Raw genomic sequence first — 25,259 nt, forward strand, 5'->3', positions numbered from 1 at the left:
TGTCAGATGTTTAGCATCACAGAGCCATAGGTGACATCTGGATGCGTCCATCGAAGCATCGGGGTCTGCACATGAATGTTACTCAGAAGGTTTCAGAACCTCTCCTAAAAAGTAAGACACCAAGTCTCAGTTTTCCTCCAGTGGATCAAAGTTAGCTCACATTACAACCCTGCATTACACTGTGGAGATGGTGGGCCCTTTGGGAGATGGTTTTTTCGGAGAGAAAATCAAAGTTGGGAGAAATGATATCTTTTTCTCCATATCAAGTTTTGGCCTCCGAGTCTTTTTCATTTTTCGTCATTTTTCTGAGACAAATAGGAAATAAATTTCAATATTCTAGACAATACGGAACTGAAGAACGGTGGGAAGCTAGGATTCCTAGGAGGTGGAATGAAGAAATTAATACATGATTGTACAAAAAGTCTGGTGAGTCCTAGTTGTGACCTGGGCTACAGGGACAGATGGGATTGTCCTAGTGGACAGAGAGTTTACAACATAGCAGAGCATAAGAAATGCGCATTGCTGTGCACATGTATATCATACGTGGAAGGCAGACAGTGTTCTGGGGGAAGCAGCATCCCTGGCTGTGGCTTCTTTGCCAGTGACAACCAAATAGATAAGATGTCCAAGAAAGGGAACTGGAGCACCACTGAGCACAAATGGTGTGTTCAGCACTGTGCTGAGCCTTGTCTATGTGTTATCTAATTTCATGATAACTAGAAAGCAGGTGAGGAATAGGAAGCACAGAAAAGCAAATTTTTCTTTGCCCAGGGCTCCCTAGCTAATGAATGGGGAACCTGGATGCAAACCTGAGTCTGGTTGCTTTCTCTCCCTGTGTTCCTGAAGACACCTGGTGAATGGAGAAGAACCAATGCTTCCCAGCAGGCCTGCTGCTGGACAGAACTTCATCCAGTCAGGGTGTGACACAAGGATGATCACTGGCAGGCAAAGATGCGGGGAGAATAAATCAGTGTTTCTCTTCTGTTTGCCCCAGGGTATGATAAGCTCTTTATTTACATATTCAGTTAGTTCTTAGAATCACCTCCTGCCATTTCCATCATCAGCATTTTACAGACTACTTATAGGAAGGGAAGGCATAGGAGATTAAGGATCCCTGCAGAGTTCACACAGCTACTGCCCCGCCAGGGATTGAAATTAGAATTTGAACCTTGGATGAGGTGTCAAATAGTGTTGGACTGGAAATCAATGGTTTACTTTTCTGAGGTTCAAAATTGTGCCAGTGGGGCAGGAAGGGATAGTAGGGGAAAAACAAAGGAGGGGGTAACAATGCTCAATAGGAAATGTATTCATTAACTTACTCATGTAACTGTAACCCCTCTGTACAGTATCTTTACAATAAAAAAGGTTATACTCACTGAAGAAGGAAAATAAAACTTTACAATCTTATCCATTTCAAGTATGTTATCTCAATGACAGAAAAAGTCACTATTTAAAAAGGAACTGTTTTTTAAAATAAGATATTTTAATAAAAATATAGCTGTTACTGATGAAAGAACTACTTTAAATCATTTTTAAACAGCCAGTATAAGCTAGAAAGTAAGTAATGATCCAGCATAAAGATGTGAGTCATAAATAGTGTTTATGCAAAAATTGCCAACATTTTAACAAGCAAAATAAAACACATACACAAGAAAAAATAAAAAATAATAAACCAGTCCATGTGTTTTGGAGAACAATGATTGAAGGACAGTGATGTGACATACATTTTTAGGAAAAATACATAAGTTGTTTTGTGGATTTGGGAATAAACCTATTTTGAACATACTAAAAAAAAAAGAGAAAAAGAAATTGTGCCAGTTTCCAGGATCAGGAGGTGGCTTTGAACACATGTAGACAGAGTGACATGTTAGCAACAAAGGCAGTAAATGGGGCTGAGAGGTCTTAATGTGACTCAGAGGGGAGGGAGTGACTCCTGATGGTCATTTTGAAGAGGATGAAGCACTGGTCCTCTGGGAGGTCTTACAGAGGTGTCAGGAAGTGAGTATGGAGAGGATGAGGGAGGAGAGAGGGGGAGGGGTAACAAGTGCCTTAACAGCTGCTCCACATAGTCACAAAATGCCTCTGAGAAAAAATGGTTCCATTTATTTGCCTTTTCCTTCCATATATCTTGCCAGCAGCATTCATCAATATCTGTCATTTCCCAGGGGGCTTAGACACATCTAGCAATTCATTCTACTGAATTATATTTCAATACACGAATGGGGGGAGGCCGGATTGCAGATGTTAACTCTGACCTCTCTGCCCATCATCAGTTAGACACTGCCACCAACACCCTGCTCTTGGTGCCCGCATTCAGACACACACATTTATTCCCCGCAACACCACTTGCTAGCAGTCTTGTTACCATGTTCTCATTACAGCAGACTCTGTTGAACACTTTTTAAAGTTGTCACATTTGCCTTTGCTGAGAGCCAACTGTCATTTATTTCTTTGTTTTAAAATAATAACTTTAAATCCATACTAATGCCCCCTGGGGGAAGACTGTCTTGGTGGCCTGGGTGCAGTGGGGACTTACTGGCCGTCAGGCTGGCTTGTCATTGCAGAATGGGAGAATATGCTGGATGCTGGTCCAAACTGCACTTCTGTACTTATAATAATAGAAATATTACAGCAGCCTCAGTCACATACATCAACTAATTGATCCCAGTGTATGCCCCTATTATAACTGGACTGAGAAATGTCTGGGTAGATGAGAACAAAAAACAACAACGTAAAGCAGGAAGAAAACCAAATATATTTCTCTGTTATTATGACCTTGAATTGTTTTTGTTAAAAAAGAAAGACAGAAAGAAACACTGTGTGGTGGCAAGTTTGCCCTTTTATCACAAAATAGCAAGAATCACAGCATTTCTGTGTGGGATCATAGTGTAAAACCATGGCAGTGGTGAACCGCATTGCCAGGATATCAGAAGTTATTTTTGGTTTAAAACTAAAGCCATGATTGACAGCAGCCATGGCAGCTTGAGATTCTGCTTCCTAGCCTCATAGTTTGTCCGAAGGCTTTGATTTTTACCTGGGATACATGAATGTTCTGTTACTGCCCCAAACTTCCCAGCTCCCTCAGTGAGGAATTGGGTTTTGTTGTTGTCGTTGTCGTTGTTGTTGTGTGAAAGAGAGAGATTCCTTAAAACATTTTTCATGTACCTCACCTGTCTGGCCTGGCCCCAAAGAAATTGCTCTTTTCCAGTGTCTGTTTCCCTTACAACTTTCTACTCAAAAGTTTTCCTTTTCCTTTCTTTTCTTTTTTTTTTTTTTTGTACTTTTTTATTGTAAAAATACTGTACAGAGAGGTTACAGTTACAGGAGCAAGGTAATGAGTCCATTTCCTATCAAGCATTGTTACCTCCTCCTTTGTTTTTCCCCTTCCATCCTTTCCCTCCCACCTCCACAACTACTCCCTGCCCCACCCCCCACACAGCGAAGTTGTAAAGTTCGTTTTCAACATAGTGTCTTGTACATCTCATTGTTACTGTGGGTCCACCTATATTCCTATGTAAGCATTTCTTTCTTTTCTATTCCAACTTCTTTTCCTCATTCCTGGTGCTCCTGAGGATGAATCTCAGGGCCACATACTTCACCTATTCAAGCCTGGAACTACCACTGAAACTATGCCCCCATTCCTCTTCAGCACAGGCTCCTGTAGTTAGTAATGTCTTGCCATTCTGTATTACAGAATACTGGTGGTAATATTCTAAGTGACATGGGGTATTTTTGATGGATTTGGGTCTTGTTGCAGAAATGGGGGGTTATTTGATGAAGACTTTGGTGCCCCTCTGGTCCTGCCCTTCTGTATTATGCTTGTGTGATACGACACGTGCACTCTTGTTTCCTGCTTTGGGTTGGTGGGCAGCTGAAGATTCGCTGGCCAGTAGGCAGTGATGTCTTTAAGGACTCAGGGTTGAGGCTCTGCTTTGAACTTTTCCTTGTGCGCATAAACACATTACATTTTTTTTAAAAAAGGTTAGACCAGCAGCTCCATAGAGCATTTAGTGAATTTCAGCACTCCAGTCACGGGTATGCTGGATTCTCAGATTCTACTTAGGCATAAATAAGTAGAAGAATTGAGAATACTTTAGTAGTATTGCAGATGCTGTCTAGCTAGATGTAGTCTTTCTTCTGCAGTGAGACAAGAACTTGGAAGGCAGGTACTCATGTGAATGGGAAGATGAACCAGAAGGATCTTCTTAGTTTTTCCTCTATGAGGAAGGTTTGGCTGAGCAAAGAAGGATCTTCATTCTCTTCTTGTACCAGTACTAGACCAAGGGCCTTGAGCTCTTGTTTGCTTTTTTTACTCAACCTTAGTGCTTTGCCACTTGAGCCACACTTCCACTTCTGGGTTTTTTCTGGTTAGTTGGAGATAAAAGTATCTCAGTTTTTACTGCCCAGGCTGGCTTAGTACCTTGATCCTTGGTTTCCTGGGTAGCTAGGATTACAAGCATGAGCCGTAGGTGCTCCAGCACTGGTAAAAATCAACGCACAATTTAGTGGCAGTAGTTCCATGCACATCATTGTGCCACCATCGCCATACCCACCTCATTTTACCATATTACAGGGCAATTTGGTACATACTAAACAAGTACTCCTCATGTACCTTCTCTGCAGCCTCAGAAATCACTGTTATACTTTCTCTCAATAAATCAGATTATTTCAGGATTATTGTGACTGGCTTATTTCATGTAGCATAAAAATCTTCAAGGGTCATCCAGGTTCTAGCAGGTGTCAGAATTTTATCTTGTTTAAAGGTGAATACTAGTCCCTTGTATGTACATACCACATTTTGCTATCTATTTCTCTGCTGGTGGACCCTTTTATCATTTTTGCCTTTGGCTATTGTTAATAGTGCTGCTTTCAACACGGTGTGCACATATCTATTTGAAGCCTGTCTTTTCCCACCTTTGAATATATCAAGAGAGATAATACCAGTCAATGTGGAATATATTGGGACATTTTTTCCTTCCAGGATAGTGGTGGGTGTGGGAGGGGAGATTCAGTGGATGCTGAGGTAAGCAGCAAACTAGTAGCCCAAACCTATAAACTTAAAGAGTTGGAGGCTGAGAAGATGGGATATCCCAACAAAACAGGTATCTTAACAGAATATACAGCCCAATCCCTGCTCATGACACTGGGGTACCAACCTTCCCAAGCCCTTATCCACTATAGCTTCCCTTAATTTCTGGTTGGTGCCTGAGAGGGATAGAAACGCTTTTTCATAGTAGGATATATAACTGAGACAAAAAGTTAAATTAGAATTGTGCTTTCGTTCTTTCTTTTTTCTTTTTTGGCAGTTGTGGGGCTTGAACTCTGGGTCTGGGTGCTATCCCTCAGCTCTTTAGCTAAGGCAAGCACTCTACCACTTGAGCCACAGCACTACTTCTGGTTTTCTGGTGGTTAATTCGAGATAAGAGTCTCATGGTCTTTCCTGCCCAGGCTGGCTTTGAACCGAGATCCTTAAATCTTAGCTTCCTGAGCAGCTAGAATTTTTTATAGGCGTGAGCCACCAGTGCCTGGCTGCTTTATTTTTTAAAATATCTTATTTTCCCTTTGATGTCCTGCTTGTGGCTCAAGACAGCTCCAAATGTAAGAGTATAAACTATATACAGTATTTCAGGAGATATAGAAATTTTTTTCAATGGAAACTTTCAAATCTGGTCAGGTACCATAATTCCTTGTAATCAAATAGATCTCAAAAGGCTATATTTAGTTCTATATATGGTCACCCTGTTTAAATTACTGCAGACTTGGTGTTTTCTTATTTCAGAAGGATATTTCTACCTTTGGAGTGACTTTGAAAGCATATGTCTTATGTCTGGAAGTACTTATTTATGAAATTCTTGCTTGTTTCTTGGAATTCAGGATAGAAACAGAGGAAAACACACTCCAGGAAAGATCATAGATAGCCTTGATAGATCCCAGGCATAAATTGCATCTAAGCTCTGTAATCTATTTTTAACACATCACCAAAGAACACTGAGGGACTTGAAGTTCTCACTCTCTTAACTAGAGTCTCCATGGTCACCACAGTCACAATAAGCTGTGTAAAAACTCTAAATGAGCTTGGTGTTTGTGGCTCACACCTATAATCCTAGCTACTTAGGAGGCTGGGATCTGAGGATCATGGTTCAAAGCCAGCCCAGACAGGAAAGTCTATGAGACTCTTATCCCCAACAGAATACTCAGCAAAAGCCAGAAGTGGTGTGGCTCAAGTGGTAGAGTACAAAGAAGCTTAAACAGCACCCAAGCCCTGAATTCAAGCCTCTAGGATCTGCATACACACACACACACACACACACACACACACACACACACACACACACACACACTCACACACACACACACTGAACAACTCATCCCTCTGGGGTAGAAACCTAACAGGGTCTTGTATCAGTCTGGCCAGCTGATTCCAGCATTAAAACTCATTTCAATTTATTGCCTCCAAATTTCTAGTTATATCAGTAGAAAGTATTTAATAAATGTCTTAATAATCACAATAGGGTTTTAGAAACATGTATCCAAGAGCACAGAGCTGATCAAAGTTCCAGTTATAGCAAGCAGCTCAATTCAGTGTTAAAGTAGAACAACCAGATTGTGGGGCAAGCTCACCTCTCATACGACAACCTGGAAATGGTATTATCCATTAATTTCCACCCTGTGCAGCTGAAAAATGTTGTTGGCAGATGCTAATTTTCTTAAATTGTAGGCAGCAAATGATGCATGAATATAACAGCCACCCGCCTTCTAGAGGCTCTTGGTAGTCATCAGAAAGCGAATTTATATGAAGTTTGTTGTACTCATGACCGGCTATAACACTGTGTGAGTACCTTCTAATGACTGCTTTAAATCCATCTGTTGTCCTCTTCTCCCATTAACACTAATGGGGATCTAGGCAGAAATAAAATATCCCAGGTGTTGTATTAACAGGCTCTCCAATTTGTAACATTCCCATGATTCCTTAAGGCCTTTACAAGAATAACAACATAAAGATCTAACCATAGGACCATAAACTGTACTTATACATTATATGTATATTTTTTTCCCAGTGGTTTAACAAAATTTGATTTTCTTGCTCACTTTAGAAGTTAATGTGATTTTTAAAGCTTACTTGATTATTAATTCAATAGCATATTTTCTAGTTTATAATTTGCCACAACCCTGTTACCTTTCCTCTGCTTTATAGGTTAAGGAGCTCAGGCCTAGAAAAGTTTGTGATGGAAGTGGTGAAATCTGTTTTGGGGTTGCAGAACTGGAACTCAGATACCTGACCCTAAAATCAATCAGCTAGAGTAGTTAAAGTTAGGCTGAAAGAGTGTGAAACAAGTATATAGACTAAGGTTGGAGCAGTTACTAGAGTCATTGTTTCTGCTTGCTTGCTTGCTTGTTTTCTTTCTTTCTTTTCTTTCTTTCTTTCTTTCTTTCTTTCTTTCTTTCTTTCTTTCTTTCTTTCTTTCTTTCTTTCTTTCTTTCTTTCTTCCTTCCTTCCTTCCTTCCTTTCCTTTCCTTTCCTTTCTTCCTTTCTTCCTTCTTTCTTTCATTGGTTGTGGGACTTGAACTACTGAACCTGGGTGCTGTCCCTGAGCTCTTAAACTCAAGGCTAATGCTTGAAGTGAAGTGAGCTAAGTAAGCCAGACCCAGAGAAACATAGGTTGTATGGTTTCCCTCATTTGTGGTAGAATGTTCTTATAAATCTACAAGGAAACAGTAAGGGATTACACATGAATCGACTGAATTGTAATAGATTCTATGGAGAGTGCAAATAGTGTATTTTTTTTTTTTTTTTGTCAGTCGTGGAGCTTGAACTCTGGGCTTGGGTGCTGTCCCTCAGCTCTTCAGCTCAAGGCTAGTGCTCTAACACTTGAGCCACAGTGCCACTATGGTTTTCTGGTGGTTTATAGGTGATAAGAGTCTCAGGGACTTGCCTGCCTGGGTTGGCTTTGAACCACGATCTTCAGACCTCACTCCTGAGTAGCTAGGATTTCAGGCACCCAGCTAGACTCATTGTTTTTTGGGGGACTGGGCTCTGCTGAGGGAACAGAGGAATTAAAGACATATATTTGTGTGTGTGTGTGTGTGTGTGTGTGTGTGTGTGTGTGTGTGTGCGCACGCGCGCTTAATGAATCCTAATTGGAGTATTTGCACTGCCTATTAGTAGATGACACAATTAGGGTTAGGGTTTGGCATAAGTTTCAGCTTAGGGTTAGGGTTAGTGTTGGGAGAAAGATAAGGTCTATGGTCAAAATGCATCTGATTTTACAACTTAACAGGTGAGTTAAAGTTAAAGTTAAAGTCAAGATGAATGTACATTGGAGCATCTGTTTAACTAATCGATTTCAGGTATAATTAGAGTTAAGGTTAGGGTTAGGTTTTGAAAAAAAATGATGTTTTAGGTCAAACCGCAAGTGTTTTTGAAAAATAAAAAAATATATTAATTATTATTTACTTTATTGTTTTTTATAAAGGTAATGTAGAGAGGGATGACTATTACATGAGTCAGGTAATGAGTACATTTCCTTTGGTGCAGTGTCTTCCTTTCCCTCACTCTTTTCAGTCCCTCCCTCCCATCTCTACCCATGAGTTGTATAGTCACTTTCATCAAAATGAGCTCTACTGCTGCACTTTTCCACCCTTTTCCCCTCGAGTTCTGTATCCTTCCCCCCACCCTCCCGAAGATATACACACAAATACACCCACCATACATAAAGAAAAGAGACAGAATCTTCAAAAAATAAATATTGAAAAAATAAGAGATCTCTTGTTTCCATATCTTAGAGTTCATTTTGACATAAATAAACAAAATGTTGTGCAAGTGGCCTCTACTTAATTCAGAAAGCCTCTGATCTTTAACAAGATGGAAGTTTTCAAAGTGGAGGTCAGCACATGGTGAAGAGAAGGAGCCTGGCTCTTTCCCACTAAACCAGGCCTGGTCCCAGTGAGTTAGCATTCTTGAAGATGAGGAAAGGAGGATTCCAGGAGCCATTGCTCATGATGAGGAGGCTCTTCAAAGTTCTTCTTTGTTCTGAATTGTTGTCAGACTGCTTCCCTGGCTCCTTAAGTCCTCATCCCAGACCCTTTGAATATCTCTGTTATCAGTTGGGCCTTAGGAATTGTTATCTTAAGGGGTGGAAAGAGTGTATTCTGGCTAGTACGTTAGATAAGAACTATTAAAATCAATGTTATAATCATGTACAGAAATTAATTTTTTTTTAAAGAATGCAGTGTAGTCCCATATACCTATCATTTGGTTTTATCGAACTTTAACATTTGCTACCACATTTTCAGGTATATGTAAAAGGTTTTATATTTAATTTAAAGGCACAAGTCAAAACTTTAATTAGCTTCATTTAATCTTTTGAGGGGAACTAATAAATTTTATTATTCCTTACAAATACTTAAAAAAATAAAAATATATGGGTCATGGTGTGACTGATGGAATATTTTCCTACCATGCATGAGGTCCTAGATTTGGTCTCTGATACTGTAATAATAATAATGAAATTATTAAAATGTATAAGATATTTAATATATAATATATAATGTAATAACTATATATGTACCTAATACATAATTATATAATATTATTATTATTATATAGATCTAGCATAGTTCCACCCCCCACTCCCATTTTTTTTCTTTTAGGGATAATTTGGATTTTGCTATTCCTTTTATTTAATTTTTTTTAATGTGATCTGATGCCAGACTCTGAGTGCCAAGATTTTTTTTTCACAGTGAAGAATAATGTGAAACTCATTGACTGAGTTTGTCTTCTAGGGCAAGAGAAGTTATGCATTATATCCCCTTCAATCTTATCTATCATCTCCCTCTTTTGGGGAAGGGAATACTGAGGTATGGAAGTTTATTTGCTTTTTTAAAAAATTGCTGCACTATTCACAATAGCTGAATTATAGAAACAGCTCAGATGCTCTACAATAGATCAGTGTATCAAAAAAAAGAGAGGGGGTACTTATCCACAATGGAATTTTACACAGCCATTAGAAAGATCAGTATTATGTCATTTGCAGGAAAGTGGATGGACCTAAAACAAATCATGTTAAGTGAGGTAAGCCAAGTGTAGACAAACTGCACATGTTTTCTTTCATATGTGGAAACTAGATCTAAAATACTGGGACATGATAAATTATACAGGGCTCTAAGCATTCACATTCAGTGAGACCAAAGGATCCTCTTAGGGGAAGAACACGACGGTGCAATGTCTTTATGTCTCTGATCATATAAAATAATATTTATCAAAATGAATTCCAAGAAATGGAAAGAAGAAGTTTTTTTCATTTTTGTTTTTTCTTTTTGTCTTGTTTATCGGTGTTTGGTGGGGTCAAGGGGGACATAGAAATGGAGGGGAAAAGGGTGAACAAATACAGCAGTGGTACTCAGTAGACACTATGTTGCAAATGAACTATTCAACTGTGGAGTGGGATGGGAGGGAAAAACTGAAGGAAGAGGTGACATTGTCCAAAAAGAAATGTACTTATTACCTGACCTATGAAACAGAAGCCACTCTGTACATCATCTTTATAATAGCAATAAAAATACTGAATGAAGAAAAAACTACTGTGCAAATTGTCTATTGCAAATGACTAGAGAGCACTGTTTCAGTTGGTCTGATTCCAAGCCTATGGTTTTAGTTACTTTGTTCTTTCCAGCTGGAATCATCCTATCTCAACTTATATTTGTATTTTCACCTAAGTATATGTGATGGATATTTTCGTGTGTTAGTATTTTGGCTTTGGGATCATAGTACTGATTTCGTCCACTGTCAGCCCTTGCCTGGTTAAGGAACCTGTCCGTGCTCTGTGGATGAACAATACCTGCTCTGTGGCTGGCCTGGGATGTTGCAGGGCCTGGCAGTATAAGATGATTATGGTGAATTTTAGCTACTATGCTACACTTGCAAATGAAATTTGAGAAAATAACCTATTTGCTAGTACTTTTTCCTGTTCAAGCGTAATCAGATATCATTAAAATAGTACAGTTTAACTGCGTTTCAGTTGATAAACATTTATTAAATGTTTAGTAAATACAAGATCCTCTTGCTAGGAATTGGAGATGTAGAAACAAATAGATCTATTTCTTTACATCAGGGGAAATTTAGTTACACAGCCTAATAATTATTTTCTAATAAAAACCCAAGCCCCATAGAAATAAAAAGCAAACAACACCAAAAACTAATTTGTAGAATTTTTAGTGAACTAAAATGTTTGGCCTTTATATTTAAATTCTCCAGGTGATTTTACATCTATCTTCAGTTTTCTTAAAAAACAAAACAAACAAAAAAACAACAAAGAAAAAAACCATCTGGGCAGAACAGAGATGAGGCCAGCAAAGATTCAAAGAAAATCCTTGGTACCTCATAGCTTTGGCATATCCAGCCATGCCTTTTCCCAACAAAAGGAATAAGGCATAAAAGACCCAGGTAGGATTCATCTATCCTACCACACAAATAGATGCATTCAGATTACTGAGTGGTCTTCTATATTGTTACCAAATGATGCTCTTCAGGTAGAGTTGTTCCTGTGTGAAAACATTTACTCATGTAATACCAATGCTGCTTTCCCAAATAGTCTGCAGTTTTCCTGCCTTGCCTCACTAATGTCCTTTTTCTGGGCCTAGGGAGACAAGATTCCCCAAAGCCCCTCTTAGTCCAGCTTGTAGTTAACATTACAAAATGAGACAAGGAAACAAATTACAATCTTAGACTTACAGTGTAACATTCCTTGCCCAAGTTTATGTCCAGATGTTTTCAAGATGGTGCTCAGAACCACAGAGGGGAATCAGTTATATTTGAGCTTTCAATGACAGTGTTTGCATCCTAATTAATTGGCAGTTGCTATATATATTTGCTTGAAAGAAGTTACAATCTAATATGAGGTGTTGGGGACCAGGTGAAAATAGTATGGTCCCATTTTTACAAGAAAATACAGGTGATAGAAAGAAAACCTGCAGGAAAATCATGAACTGTCCACAATGATTTTCTCTGGTGTCATAATATGTAAATTCTTTCTTTGTGTATGTGTTTGTGTATGTATGTATATATATGCATATATATACATTTATATATATATACTTGTTTTCTATGTTTGAACGAAAAGAAAACCAACTAAAATATCCTTTAAATTTTTTAACCATTGTTATGGCTAAATAGCTAATATTTTCTAGTACTTTACAATAACAATCCTACATAGTGATTCTTTCAACTTTCTTTTTAGAGATGGAACAAACAAGACTAAGAGACACTGACTGTCTCTCTCGTTGTCCTCAGCCATAGGACAAGATTTCCAAAGCACATCTAGTTTTATTCCAGGTCCTGTACTTTCACAGTATGAGAATGAAAGATCAGTTTAAGCAAAATGGAAAGCCCCTTTTCCCTCGGCAATTAAAATATAGCATTTAGAAAGCACTTGTATTAAATAACCATTAGATTGCTTAGATCTCTTAACCTAGACAATTGATGAGAGATGTCCCCAACTCCCATGCTTTGGGAATGCTGAAAGTTAGCCTGAATAATGATGAATAGGCTACAGTAGTTACTAACTTGTCAGATATACTTTGGAGAAAAGCAAGGATGTTGTCTGCTGCTGGCCTCCAGCCATGCATGCTTCAGTCACACAGGATTCTGAGATATAAGATGGGAGTCCCCATACTTGTGACTCTCAAATGGGATTCTTGTTATTGTAACTGTGGTTTCTTGGAAGGACATGCCCACTCATCCATTCATCATTTAATAAATGATAGCCAGTCATTGTGCTACTATTGGAGCAAAGCAGATAAAAATCAGGCAAAGTCTCTTCTTCCATATAAACATGACATAGATGCTTAAAAGCTATTCTTGCTGAGAAGCAATGACTACTTACTTGGATCTACAAGTTAACTGAAGACAGGAGATAAGCAGGACACCCCAGTCTCTACTTTGTTTCTGTGTATTCTCTCTTGCCACCACCTTGGAATCCAGGAAGGACAGAAGTGATTGCTAATTATGCATACCTATCCCCCATGCTGGGGAACCCAAGGTGAACACTCTTTTTTTCAGTGAACCCAGGTAATAATCTATCTCCATTTTCTCTAACCATTGGGAAGGATTAAGTCCCTATCAACTAAGACTATGGATTTGGGGATATGGTGCCAGTAAATGAGTAAACTAGGGGATCAGACCTAATCTAGACATGCATTTAGTCATATACCTAGAAACTAAGTTCCTGAGCTCCACTAAATATTAGACATTTTCAGAGTAGGATCTTGGCTTTAAGGCAATATCCTGTGCTATTCTCATTTTACCTATCAAAATTAATAAACCTTTTCTTTAAAAACCCCACTCTCATTATTTCTGCATTGGCATCTAGCTTGGGGAACCAAATTTTTGGTAACAAATATTCTTGGCCACCCTAATTTTCTGTGAAGTTAAAACAAGATGATACTGATGTAGTCCCTATACCTAGAAAGTAGCAGTGTGAATCAGTTTAGCCGTTTGACTTTAAAAAGCATATGTGTATATATATTGAGTTCAAGGTTGATGGAAATTGTGCAGTGAACCTGGACTGACATTGATGTCCTGATTTATGCAAATAGCTTCCATTATGTATGCGGTGGGCATGGTTGGATGGCTACCTGCATTTCAGAGAGAGAAGCTAGGGAAAGGGACACCAGCCCCATTTCACCTTGAGAGAATTTACCATTTCCTTTTGTTGGTCATGATCTCTACTTTGTAGGCTCTTCGTTGTTCCTAGATCATTTTCCATAGTAGATTTTTTTCAAAGAACATTTATAAATGCACACATTTATTTCTGTGACACTGTGATTTGGATATTTGCATGTCTCTTCCATGCATTCCAGTGCAATAGGCAGATGGAAAAGCAACCTCATTTCACCCCCACGAAGTGCCATTCACAGGAGATGAAGAGGTTTTCCCTGGGAGTCTGTCGAGGGTTAAAACCCACCAGTGGATCTCCTAATTTAACTTACCTCCTCCCCTATTACTATTAATTCATGTAATTACTGAATAATAACATAGAAGATAGGTGCTAGTAAGAGACCCAACATTACCACCGGCATACTGTTGTTTGCATGCCACTTATATTGTCTTGTCTTTCACCCCAACAGGGAGGTACCTTCTTCCAAATTCAGTGGCAGGACACGCATGGCCAGCCTCTGCAGAGACATCCAACCTCGTGCGCATGCGTAGCCAGGCACTGGGTCAGTCGGCGCCCTCACTCACTGCAAGCCTGGTGAGTACTTGACGTGTGGGTCTGCGCTCACCGTCTCCCTGGAGACATTTTATTAAGTGTAACTAGATTTAAACCTGCCCACACATAGCATTAAGTGCAGATTGGCAACATGAAATTCCTTGCTTTCAGTGTGCTAATTTCTACTCTTACCTGACAAGTTAGGAATATTTCTATTTGGCTTTTTCTCTGCCCTTTCCCTCAAAGAAATGAAAACGTTTCTAATATTTTTTTTCTTTAAAGAAGAACTTCTTTATTTTTGTCTAGATTCAATTAAATAAGTCCACCTTGTTATCTGTGTGTACAGACATACATGTATATGCATATATGTCTGTGTGTATATATATATATATATATATATACACACACACACACATACATACACACATCACTTTTTCAGTTATTTGATAGTAGAGTATGCTGTATATCTATCATAGTTCTTCATTGTCACCTTTATCAACTTGAATAAATATGGGATTCGATCCTATTATCTACTCTGCCATCGGTATTTGTATTTTATCAATGGACTCAGTCATCTTTTATGTATATACAGGATATAGCCTATGGCTGTGTGTTGCATCTATTATCCATTTCTTTAATCTCCTTTAGTTTGTGATGTTGCTATCACCTTTCCTTGTCTTTTGAGACATCAAAAGTTTTGCAGGTGATATATATATATATATATATATATATATATATATATATATATATGTATGTATGTATGTATGTATTTTTTAACAGTATTTCTCATACTACGTTTACCTGCTGTTTTTCCATGGTGAGGCCCAGGGTTTTGCATTCTAGACCAGACTCAGGCTTTGGTGATATGTCCTCAGGGCCTGGTGTTTGAAGGCTCCTGATGTCCATCTGCCCTTTACTATCGTGCTTATTTTGATTATCTAGTTAAGATGTCACTCAGTTTTTCCACTATAGTTACAACTTTTTCTCTTGTGGTCTATAATCAATCTTGAGGGGAAGGGGGACGCTTAACAGGTTAAAGCATCAAACATTTCCCTGAAATTTAGCAACTGTTGGTGATACTTCCTAGGGTCATTCTTTTTCCTGATGATTAAAAATGGTGAGGGTTAGGAGTTAGCTCACTGGCGGATTGCTCCCTAGTGTGTGGATCCTGACATTCCGAGCTCAGGAGTTGATCCCCCTGCACACCAAAATTTTTTTAAAAAGAATAAAAATGAAAGTACAAAGTAAATATTTCCCAAATAGCAATCTTCGTGTTTTCTAGTTGGCACATAACACAAGCATGTGTATATTTGTTAGCAACATGGATTACTTTCACATCTCTCTATACCCACCCACCCACCCTGTCCCCCATACCCAGTGAAAGTACTTTCTTTTTAATTATGATGTTTGCTGACCTTATGTTTCCACTTTAACCTTTGACTCAACTTAAAAGTCTGTACAAGTTACTTTTGCATTGGTGTTAGAGTTATATGACATGGAAATAGGTTTCTAAACATCTTTTATTGATGAAGATATAAATAATGTATGTCTGTGTGTTATGGTGTCTTATAATTTTATTCACTGGTAATAAATTAAGTTGGCTATTTGGGAATTGTAGAATAATGTTCAGAGATTTGACTTAGGGCGGGCTCTAGTCCTACTTTTGCCAACTGTATAAACTTGGGCAAGTCATTTAATTCCTCACATTTTATCACCTCATCTGTAACTTCAAGAGGGAACCAACTGGGATGTTAAACAAGGTCTGAGGTCCACTTCCAACTCTGGAACATTTTAGAAACGTTGGTTGTAGTGTATTTTGTGACTTCATAACTATTTTCCTTCAACCAAAAGTGTATCTTTTTCCTCTTAAAAATATTGTGACTTCTAAAAAAAATATTGTGACTTCTTTTTAATAATATAGTAAAATGATAATAGCATTTTCTTCCATTTTATCTCCTAGTTCAAAATGACTTGATTTTCCTTGGCTAATTTTGTTAAGAGCTGTTTTACTGTAAATATTTACTTTGAAAGAGGAAAAAACTTCACAGTTCATGATTTTTTCCCCCTTAAGTGTTTTTCAGCTCCTGCAATACTATTCTTAACATTTACCTAGTAATAGTGTATGTTTACAGACAAGTAAATCATTCTTCTTAAAACAAGCCAGTCACACAAGTTCTGTATTTTATTACCTAGGACTGGTGGCCACAAATCCAGATGTAAAACTGACTCATTCATGCATGTTAAGCATCCTCAGATTTGGGAATCGGAACCAATAGTAAGAAGAGCTATCAATAATAAAATTAGTGGAGTGTCCCCTAAAAGCCATCAAATAACATTCTTGGCCAAGAATCTCTTAAATTTTTAGCTGGTATAGCTACAAGTTTTATGAAATCTTAAATTTGGACGCAGAAGCTAAAATGAGATGAGGTGTACTGTTAGAGTGTCAAGCACAGCCTTTCTTCTTTTTCTCATTGGCATGTCCAGACTGCTGTGCCCTGTGACTTCTTTTGATATTTCACTCTGATATGTTAACTAATTTTATTGCTATTAGTACCTGTGGGACCACAAAGCTAAAGGGCATTACAGTTTAATCTGTTTCACATTTCTGTTATGTTTGGATTGGATTATATCTAAATGGTCTCTGCTGATTACATCTAACAGATTAAATAGAAATGATGCTGAAGGGGTAGAAATAAACATTTGGGTATTTATGTTAATGCCTACTGTCTCTCATCTAGACTTCAAGCTCCTTGAGGACAGAATTCTTACCTGATTTAGTTTTCTCCTCCCACTTCTCATAGCAAAAATGCCTTGCATGTAGGAGCCATTCAAAAAACAATGGAGAAGGAATAAATAATTATTCATGGAAAAGTAACAGTCCTTTAGCTGCACCGTGAGAATAATGGCAAGCCTCTGCCTGCTGTAATGGTGATCTAAGGAGAGTGAGTGTCCATCTAAATCTCCCTGGGTTTGCTCAATATTCATGTTACAATGGGCATTGTGCTTAGAGTCAGTGGAATAGTCCCACTCCCATTTAGTCCCACTCAGTCACTCAAAACCTACAGTGTCAAAATTATGAAGAGATATCATTGTCTACATTAAAGACATTTTCATTCATTTGCCTCATTTTTTTTTTTTTGGTTGGTTGTGAGGCTTCAACTCTGGGCCTGGGCACTGTCCCTCAGCTCTTCAGCTCAAAGCTAGTGCTCTACCACTTGAGCCACAGTCCACTTCTGGTTTTCTGGTGGTTTATTGGAGATAAGAATCTCATGGACTTTCCTGCCAGGGCTGGCTTTGAACCATGATCCTCAGATCTCAGCCTCCTGAGTAGCTAGGATTACAGGAGTGAGCCACTGGCGCCCAGACATTCATCTGCTTTTAAGCAGTCACATAGTCATATTGCTTTAAATATTTTGTTGATTTGTTGAATAACTACATTGGAGCAATATATTTGTTTAAGTGTGGAGGAGGTAGAAAAATAAGGAATCAGAGTGGCTTAGGTACTATCCTAGGCATCACAGAATTCTGTATTCTAGCTCAACAACATGTAGAGGTAGAGAAACTGTCTCCACCTAAGAGGTATTAATATGTTAGTAAGGAACAAATGAAGGTCTTGTGGTTTGGTAGGTGCGGGTTTTAGTAAATATATGACCTGTAGTGATTTAAGTGCCACAGGCAAACATGAAGGTACTGCTTACTACCTTCTCAAGGAGGAGATTAATTCCTAGCCCGAAGTATCTAGTTTTCCCTGGCAATGCTAAATGTAGTTGTGTTCCGTTTCCCAGACACTTTGGGCATTTCAGATAAATGGCAGGTTGCCAATTCATCCTAAGTAGCCTGGTAGCTGGCAGAATACATGCTCAGCCAGTGTCTGCCTGCTGGGACACCAGCCGGGAGTGCTGATGAAGTGTCAGATGTATACTTCGTATACATTAATCTGAAGAGGGGAAAACTCATTTTCCCATTTGCTTCCTCCATCTTTCTGTCCCTCCCTACACACAGGGGTAGTTTATCAAAGAAGTCATGGTCGTCAGAAGCAGGGGGATTGGTACAGATGCTGCTTTCTGGCAAGAAAGATGGAAATTTCAGGAGGCGAAAGCAAGACCACTTGTAACTGATTTCTTGGTAGGAAAATAAAATGGTATGTCTTGATGGAAGTTTCATGAGAAGTGGTTGCCACTGTGGCATTTTGGCAATTGAGGGATGGCAGAAACAAAAGTTAGTTGCCAATATTCTTCTCCAGTAGTGTTTTGTGTGAATCATTGTCTCATCTGTTTTCTTGTGAAAATCCCTCTCATGTTCATTCTCATTGAAGTCATCCCTGACCATCTGTTGGAAACTGTTTCCTATATTGTGTCTCTGTATTTCACTTCCTTCATTTTTCTTCATTGCTTTTGCCTTCAAGACACTATCCTTTGTATGTTTTATTTGTTGTCATCCTTCAATGTCCAGAGGTGTTGGTTGTAGGACCCCCCGCCCTCAGAACCCAAAATATGTGCATGCTCAAGTAAGTCCCTTACAGAAAATGATATATTACTTGCATGGCACCTACACATATCCTTGCATATCTTTATCATCTCTAGGTTGCCTGTAATACGGAATGTAATGTAAATGCTGTACTAGTAATCATGACACACTATGTTGTTTGAGGAATAATGACAAGAAAGGAGTTGTATGTATACAATATGGACATATTTTCTAAATGTCTTTACCTGTGGTTGTTTGAATCCATGGCTGTAGAACCCATGGATAGGGAAAGCTGACACTGTGTGTGTGTGTATCTTTTTTCCCCTGACTTTCTAGTTATTTCCTTAATGCCTAGAGTAGTATGTGGCACAGAGTAGGTGTTGATTGAACTGTTGTATGCATAAACTAATATAGCTCCTTTCTGAACCTTTCTGTACCTTTTCTGTGTCCTAGAACTGAAACTTGTATATTTATTTTTAATCTGTGATAATTTTTGTTTATATTATTGAGGTGGAGAGGCTGTTTTTCAAACCAGAAATAAACCATGGAAACTGTATTCAGACATGAGTCTGGATTGCTCAGTTGTAAAAATGGGAATGAGATGCAGAGACTGCCTGAGATCAACTCTGGATTCTGCTGTTTCTTAGCCTCACTTGGGGCTCTGTGAGCTTTAGTTTTTCCATCTATGAGGTGGGACTCAAAGGTTATCCTCTAAGGCTAAGGCTAGTCAAAGGATTCTTGTGAGCCAGGTACCAGCGGCTCATGCTTATAATCTTCACTATTTAGGACGCTGAGATCTGAGAATTGTGGTTCAAAGCCAGCCTGGACAGAAAAGTCCCTGTGAGATTCTTATCTACAATTACCACCAGAAAACCGGAAATGGCACTGTGGCTCAAAGTGGTAGAAAAAGTGCTGAGGGAGAGTACCCAGGCCCTGCTGAGTTCAAGCCCCACCACCAATTAAAAAAAGAAAAGGCTCTTATGCCAGACTTGTCCTATGCCTGTGGTTGACATCGTCAGTTATAAGTGTTCCTGGAGTTGATAGGAAGAATGTTTCTCGGAGATTATGAGCTAGTTTTAGCTCACATTATTTTCTGAAGGGAGAAAAACAAGTGCACTTCCCTCAGATGATTGCATGATCGTAGACTAGTTTACTGTTTCTTTGCTATTCATCTTTGCTCAAAGTTTGTCAATGGAACACACTGAAGATATCTAAAATGCAACAGTTTTTGAATGGGCAAGACGCTTTCAAATAGTATGTTTCAACTTTTAAATATTAGGTTAAGTGGTATAATTTTCTGTTCCTTCAGTGGTTGTCATTTGACATCATATCCATTTCTTTTAATGGAAAAATTATATTTCATGGTTGTATCATCAATATTAACACAAAACTATTTAAACTGTAATATATTCAAAGAGTCTTGATGAATATTCATCTTTTGCATTTGCAAAAATGCATTATGAAGAGTCAGGGAAAATTTGCTAAACATATGCAAAAGTGTATTTTTTTCTCTTTTAATTCATTCAAAATGTGGAGATGTAATGTCAGCATTTACTTGGGGTACAGACTTTATTTGCAGTATTTAATATTATATCAATAGCTCATTAGCCTTATAGCTTAAAAACAAAACCTGATCTGAAGTCTAATTAGTTAACTCCAAGAAGAGTGTCTGTTAAATATTGATGTAGGAACAACATGAATGTCCTTGGGTAAATTGCTTAACAAAAGTTATAGAATACATCTGTGAATTGGCATTGATCTTCAGCCATTATGACTCAATTTAAAGGCTGCATAATATTCCAGTGTGTGGATTTATTATAATTTGTGGCACTGTTTCCTTCTTTATGGTATTGTTGTTTTCCTACTGCAAATAATGGTGGCGAATAGATTTTCAGCAAGTCCTTTTTCACCTCCAATTATTTCTTTGGGTAGATTCTTGTAGTGGGATTATTGGGGCAAAAAAAAGGTATGAGAATTGTTGACGGTCCCCATAGCGTTAGCTGTTTCTAGGAATGCTGTTCTATTTATCCTTCTCTTCATGCTTTCACTGTGGCCAGAGTCTATTATCTTCTTAAAAGATGCCTTTTCTCTTTTTAATGAAATATACTCTAAAACTATATTGTAATGAAGTTGATAGTTCTGGTCTCACTGGATTCTGACAATAAAGCCAGAATATACCACAAATGTAAAATTAGTGTTGTCTGTGCTTCCTCCGGTACCATCTCCCTTCAGTTCCCCATATCAGCTTACTCTACCAACTGCTGGTAACCTGTATTGCTTGTGGGAGACAGGAACTGCTGAGTGTGATTACAATGTGTGTAGCTGAAGGCATTCTTCTACAGTTGAGATTTTTTTTTCCATCTGGAAAGTAGTAATCTCAGTGGTGAAATAGTGCCTTCAGCTGTGGACATTATAATCAGAGTCTCAGGAGTGCTTGTGTTCCAAGAGTAATACATCTCATAGTTATTACCCTCTGAGCTAGGTTCTGTTTATAGTGTAGGGATGAATTTTCATAACTCAGTGCTGAAATAGCAATAGGGAGCCCTGAGCAGATTATTATAGGTCAGCCTAATCCACGAAGATAAATCTCATTATGAGCTCACCTGGGCCTATCCACGGAGTAGCTGGTTTAACAGGAGTCTGTAAAGCAAAGATCAGCTTAAAAGTGAATCATAATATCCTTACGTTAATCCAGTGAAGAGGTGCTGCGGTAGAGCATCCTTATGCTAAACATCCGCAGTCACCTGGAGGGTGATTAGCAAACAACAGGGGAAGAGCAGAGGGATTCCTTCTAGGAATGAATAAAGAAGTATATATATTTGAGGGAGAGAGTAAATTCTAGAATGGAATTCCATCAGAGTAGTCGCTTAAAACTTCCCATGCAAGAAAAGACCAAAACAAAAAGAAAAGAAAACCTCCCATGCATTAGTCTTCTGTGCATTTTCACAAAGGTGAAGAAGTATTAATGACTTGGTGCAAATGCTGGGAAGGATAGGGGCACTAGGCAGAGCAGCTCCCTGTGTGGGTGTGCCTGAATGTTCAAGGATTTCTGAGGCACTTAGTACTCTTTCCTGGAGCCCAGCTAACCGAATGCTCAGGCTAGAAAGTACGGACTGACTTCTCTGTGTGAGATGACTGAGCTAAGGCTGTCAAAGAAGTGGTAGCCACCAGTATGGGGTGTCTGTTGGTGCCACTCAGGGGTACTCTTGTGGTGACAGTTTTTCCCTTCTGGTTTCTCTATGCCTCATAGCAAACTATTTTTTTCTCCCTGTTTCCTTTATTGTTTTATTATATTTAAGTTAATTTTTATTGTATTTAAATACTTGTACAAAGGGGTTTCTGGTAAATGTGTCATTTTATGAGGACAGTGCATCTTGATTGATGTCTCCCCTTCCACCATGCTTCCCCATCTCAAACCCTCATCCATTCCCCAGGTGACCTGGTTCCATTTTCACATATGTACATTGAATATCATGGCTGAATTCATCTACTCCTTTCTCCATTTTCCTGACTCTCTTCACCTCCCTGTTCCCAACAACACTTTGAGCTTCCTGGTATTTATTTTGTTAAACTGTAAATTGTTCACAGGACTTACACCATTGCAATCCCCTGTGAATATCATACTTTAGACAATGTGTTTATGTATATAAGTGCATATGACCCTGTATATGTTTTCATATTGTTTACAATTTAGATCTGATTTCCACATAAGAGAGCACCCATGTGCCCCTTGTCTCTCTGAACCTGAATTACTTCACTTAATGTAATTTTTTGGGATCCATCCATTTCTTTATTCCTCAAAAGGACTTGGCAGTGCAGAAGACACCCAGAAGCTCAAAGTAATTAAACAGTGGTATGCAGTGGGAAGGTAGTAGGATACAGCATTTCCTGTTTGGGGGAATGACAGTTTCATCCATTTCATAGACTGCTTAGGAACTTCCTGGGTATTTCAGTTCTGGGAAAACAGCATGCTTGCCTATCCTTCTGCCTTCTTTCTCTAGGTGCACTTTTGTGTTCATGTAATGTAGTGTAGTATGCTTCTTCCTGATTTGTTGGCACCTGAAACATCAATCTGGTGTTAGATTCTGAATCCAACTCCATCATGCTCATTTTTCACTTCATTGACTATTGATGGAGCCCCTGCCGAACAACTTTATAGAAATGATGTAACACTGGTTCTTGCTTTTGAGGAAATACAAACCTTATTGGAAGAAGACATTTGAGAAATCATCGAGCAGGTAGAAGGTGACAACATGGGCTGGAGAGGTTGCAAATACAAGAATTAATGGAAGCAGAAGAGCTTAGGCTGCAGGGTTCTGGAAGAGCTTTGCAACTTGGATTGTGCATGGTTTAGTTATTTAAAGTGAACTTGTGGACATAGTGGCATCGGGTGAGTGGTAGAAAAAAATGGGAAGTATAGGGAACAATTGTATTGTTTCTTCCATGATGTTTGTAGGATAACCAGGAAGACCAAAAAGCACATAAAAATTCAGAGGGTCCTGGATCATTAGTAGTAGAATGACTTGTGACTTAATTAGAGCCCTACAACACCACCACCATCCATCTCTTATTAACAAAGATGCCCTTATAAAGTAGTAGGTGCCTCTAAGCACCCAGCCAAGTCTTGTTTGTTGTTTTTTTTCTACCAGTCCTGGGGCTTGAACTCAGGGCCTGAAAACCATCTATGAGCTTTTGTGTTCAAGGGTAGCACTGTACCAGTTGAGCCACAGCTCTACTCCTGGCTTTTTGGTAGTTAACTGGAGATAAGAGTCTCACAAACTTTCTTGCCTGGGCTGGCTTTGAACCGTGATCCTCAGATTTCAGCATCTTGAGTAGCTAGAATTATAGGCATGAGTCACTTGGTGCCAAGCTAAATCTTTTTTTTTGTATTTAGAGACTCTCCAAGGTGGAAAGCATGATATCTCCATGGATTTTAGTCAAGAGAAAAGGCACTCTGTGCTTTTGTTAGACTCAGTGAGTATGTATTAGTAATTAGGCCTTTTCTTTGTGGTCTGGTGCTGTGTTGATCAGGTTTTATGTGAAGAATGAAGCAGGGTAGCAAAATGTGTTGTAGCTGTTTGTGACGTATTAAATCCTTTCTTTTTTTGTTCAGGGCAAATCAATTTACATTTTTTTGTCAGACATGGGACCTGAACTCTGGGCCTGGGCACTGTCCCTCAGCTCTTCAGCTCAAGGCTAGCGCTCTACCACTTGAGCCACAGAGCCACTTCCAGCTTTTTCTGCTTATGTGGTGCTGAGGAATCAAACCCAAGGCCTCATGCATGCAAGGCAAGCACTCTACCTTAAAGCCACCTTCCTAGCCCCTCAGTCTACATTTTTAAACAACAACAATAAAGGTTAAACCTTGACTGCTTAGCAGTGCAGAGGTTTAACAAATAATCTGCAAAGATAAAAATCTCTTGACTCGGGCTGGAAAGGTGGCTCAGTGGTAGAGTGCTTGCCTTGCATGCTTGAGGCCCTGGGTTCGATTCCTCAGCACCACATAAGCAGAAAAAAAAGCCGAAGTGGCGCTGTAGCTCAAGTGGTAGAGCACTAGCCTTGAGCTGAAGAGCTGAGGGACAGTGCCCAGGCCCAGAGTTCAGGCCCCACGACCGGACCCCCCCCCAAAAAAAAAATCTCTTGACTCATTTTGGCAATTCTGACCTCATAATAGGAATGGTTTTTATTTCAAGCTTTAGTGTATGTTACCAATGTTTTATCCTAGAACTTCAGCTTTTGTTCCTACTCACTAATTTTTTTTTTTTCTGTACCATTCTATCAATGATTTACCACTAAAACCTGAATTGTTCTCTGGCTGGTATATATTGTAAACAGGCTAAGAATCAGAGATATTACATTACTACGTGCACTAAATTCTGCATCTACTAAATAATGAATACCCAGCCTCTAATATATCATGGATATATATGGAAGTAGGTTTTGTTTTATTATTCTTTTTGCATAATTAGTACATCCTCTAGAACTCATGTGTTTGTGTGTGTGTAGGGGCACATGTGCTGATTTGGGGGCGCTGGATCTGTTCCTGAGCTTTTGTGCTCAAGGCTATCTCTTTAACACTTAAGCCACAGCTCTACTTCCAGGTTTTTGGTGCGTAATTGGAGATATGAGTCTGATGGATTTTCTTACCCATGCGGGCTTTGAACCACGATCCTCAGATCTCAGCCTTCTGTGAAGCTAGGATTACTGGCATGAGCCTCTGGTGCCAGGCTTTAGAATTCATCAACTATGAAATATCTCTTCAGTGCATGAGGCCAACTTATACTCTTGCCCAGCCCTTTGGTTGTGTAGGTGCTCAGCTAGGTCTATTTCTTTCCTTGCTTTCTTTTTTAAGTGTAAACCAGCCATTTTGTTTTTCTTGGTTCCCAGTCACATTCAGTGGTTTTACTGATAGGTAATGTGAACCAGTGATATTATTTTGTTCCTCCCCTTTATAAATCCCTAGTTTTTTTTTTAGCCATTCATTAAACTTTAAGAAACTTTTGCTTTTCCTTCATTTTCTGGAAAGCATCCATTCCATTGATAGATTCAGTTTGCAGAAAGTTGAAAGATTCTCACATTTAAATA

At 38.8% G+C, this 25,259-nt stretch overlaps 1 protein-coding gene across 5 annotated transcripts in view; it reads left to right on the top strand.

Moving 5' to 3' along the window:
* Mast4 (microtubule associated serine/threonine kinase family member 4) overlaps positions 1-25,259 on the top strand; it is a 602,193-nt gene that overhangs the window by 184,871 nt on the left and 392,063 nt on the right. For all 5 annotated transcript variants that reach the window (XM_070031269.1, XM_070031266.1, XM_070031264.1 and 2 more), the window contains exon 3: positions 14,125-14,249. In XM_070031269.1, coding sequence (XP_069887370.1) covers positions 14,125-14,249 — 125 coding nt within the window. The remainder of the gene's footprint in view (positions 1-14,124; positions 14,250-25,259) is intronic.

Source organism: Dipodomys merriami, unplaced genomic scaffold (assembly GCF_024711535.1).
Source record: "Dipodomys merriami isolate MVZ:Mamm:240054 unplaced genomic scaffold, mDipMer1.0.p SCAF_20, whole genome shotgun sequence".
NCBI lineage: Eukaryota > Metazoa > Chordata > Mammalia > Rodentia > Heteromyidae > Dipodomys > Dipodomys merriami.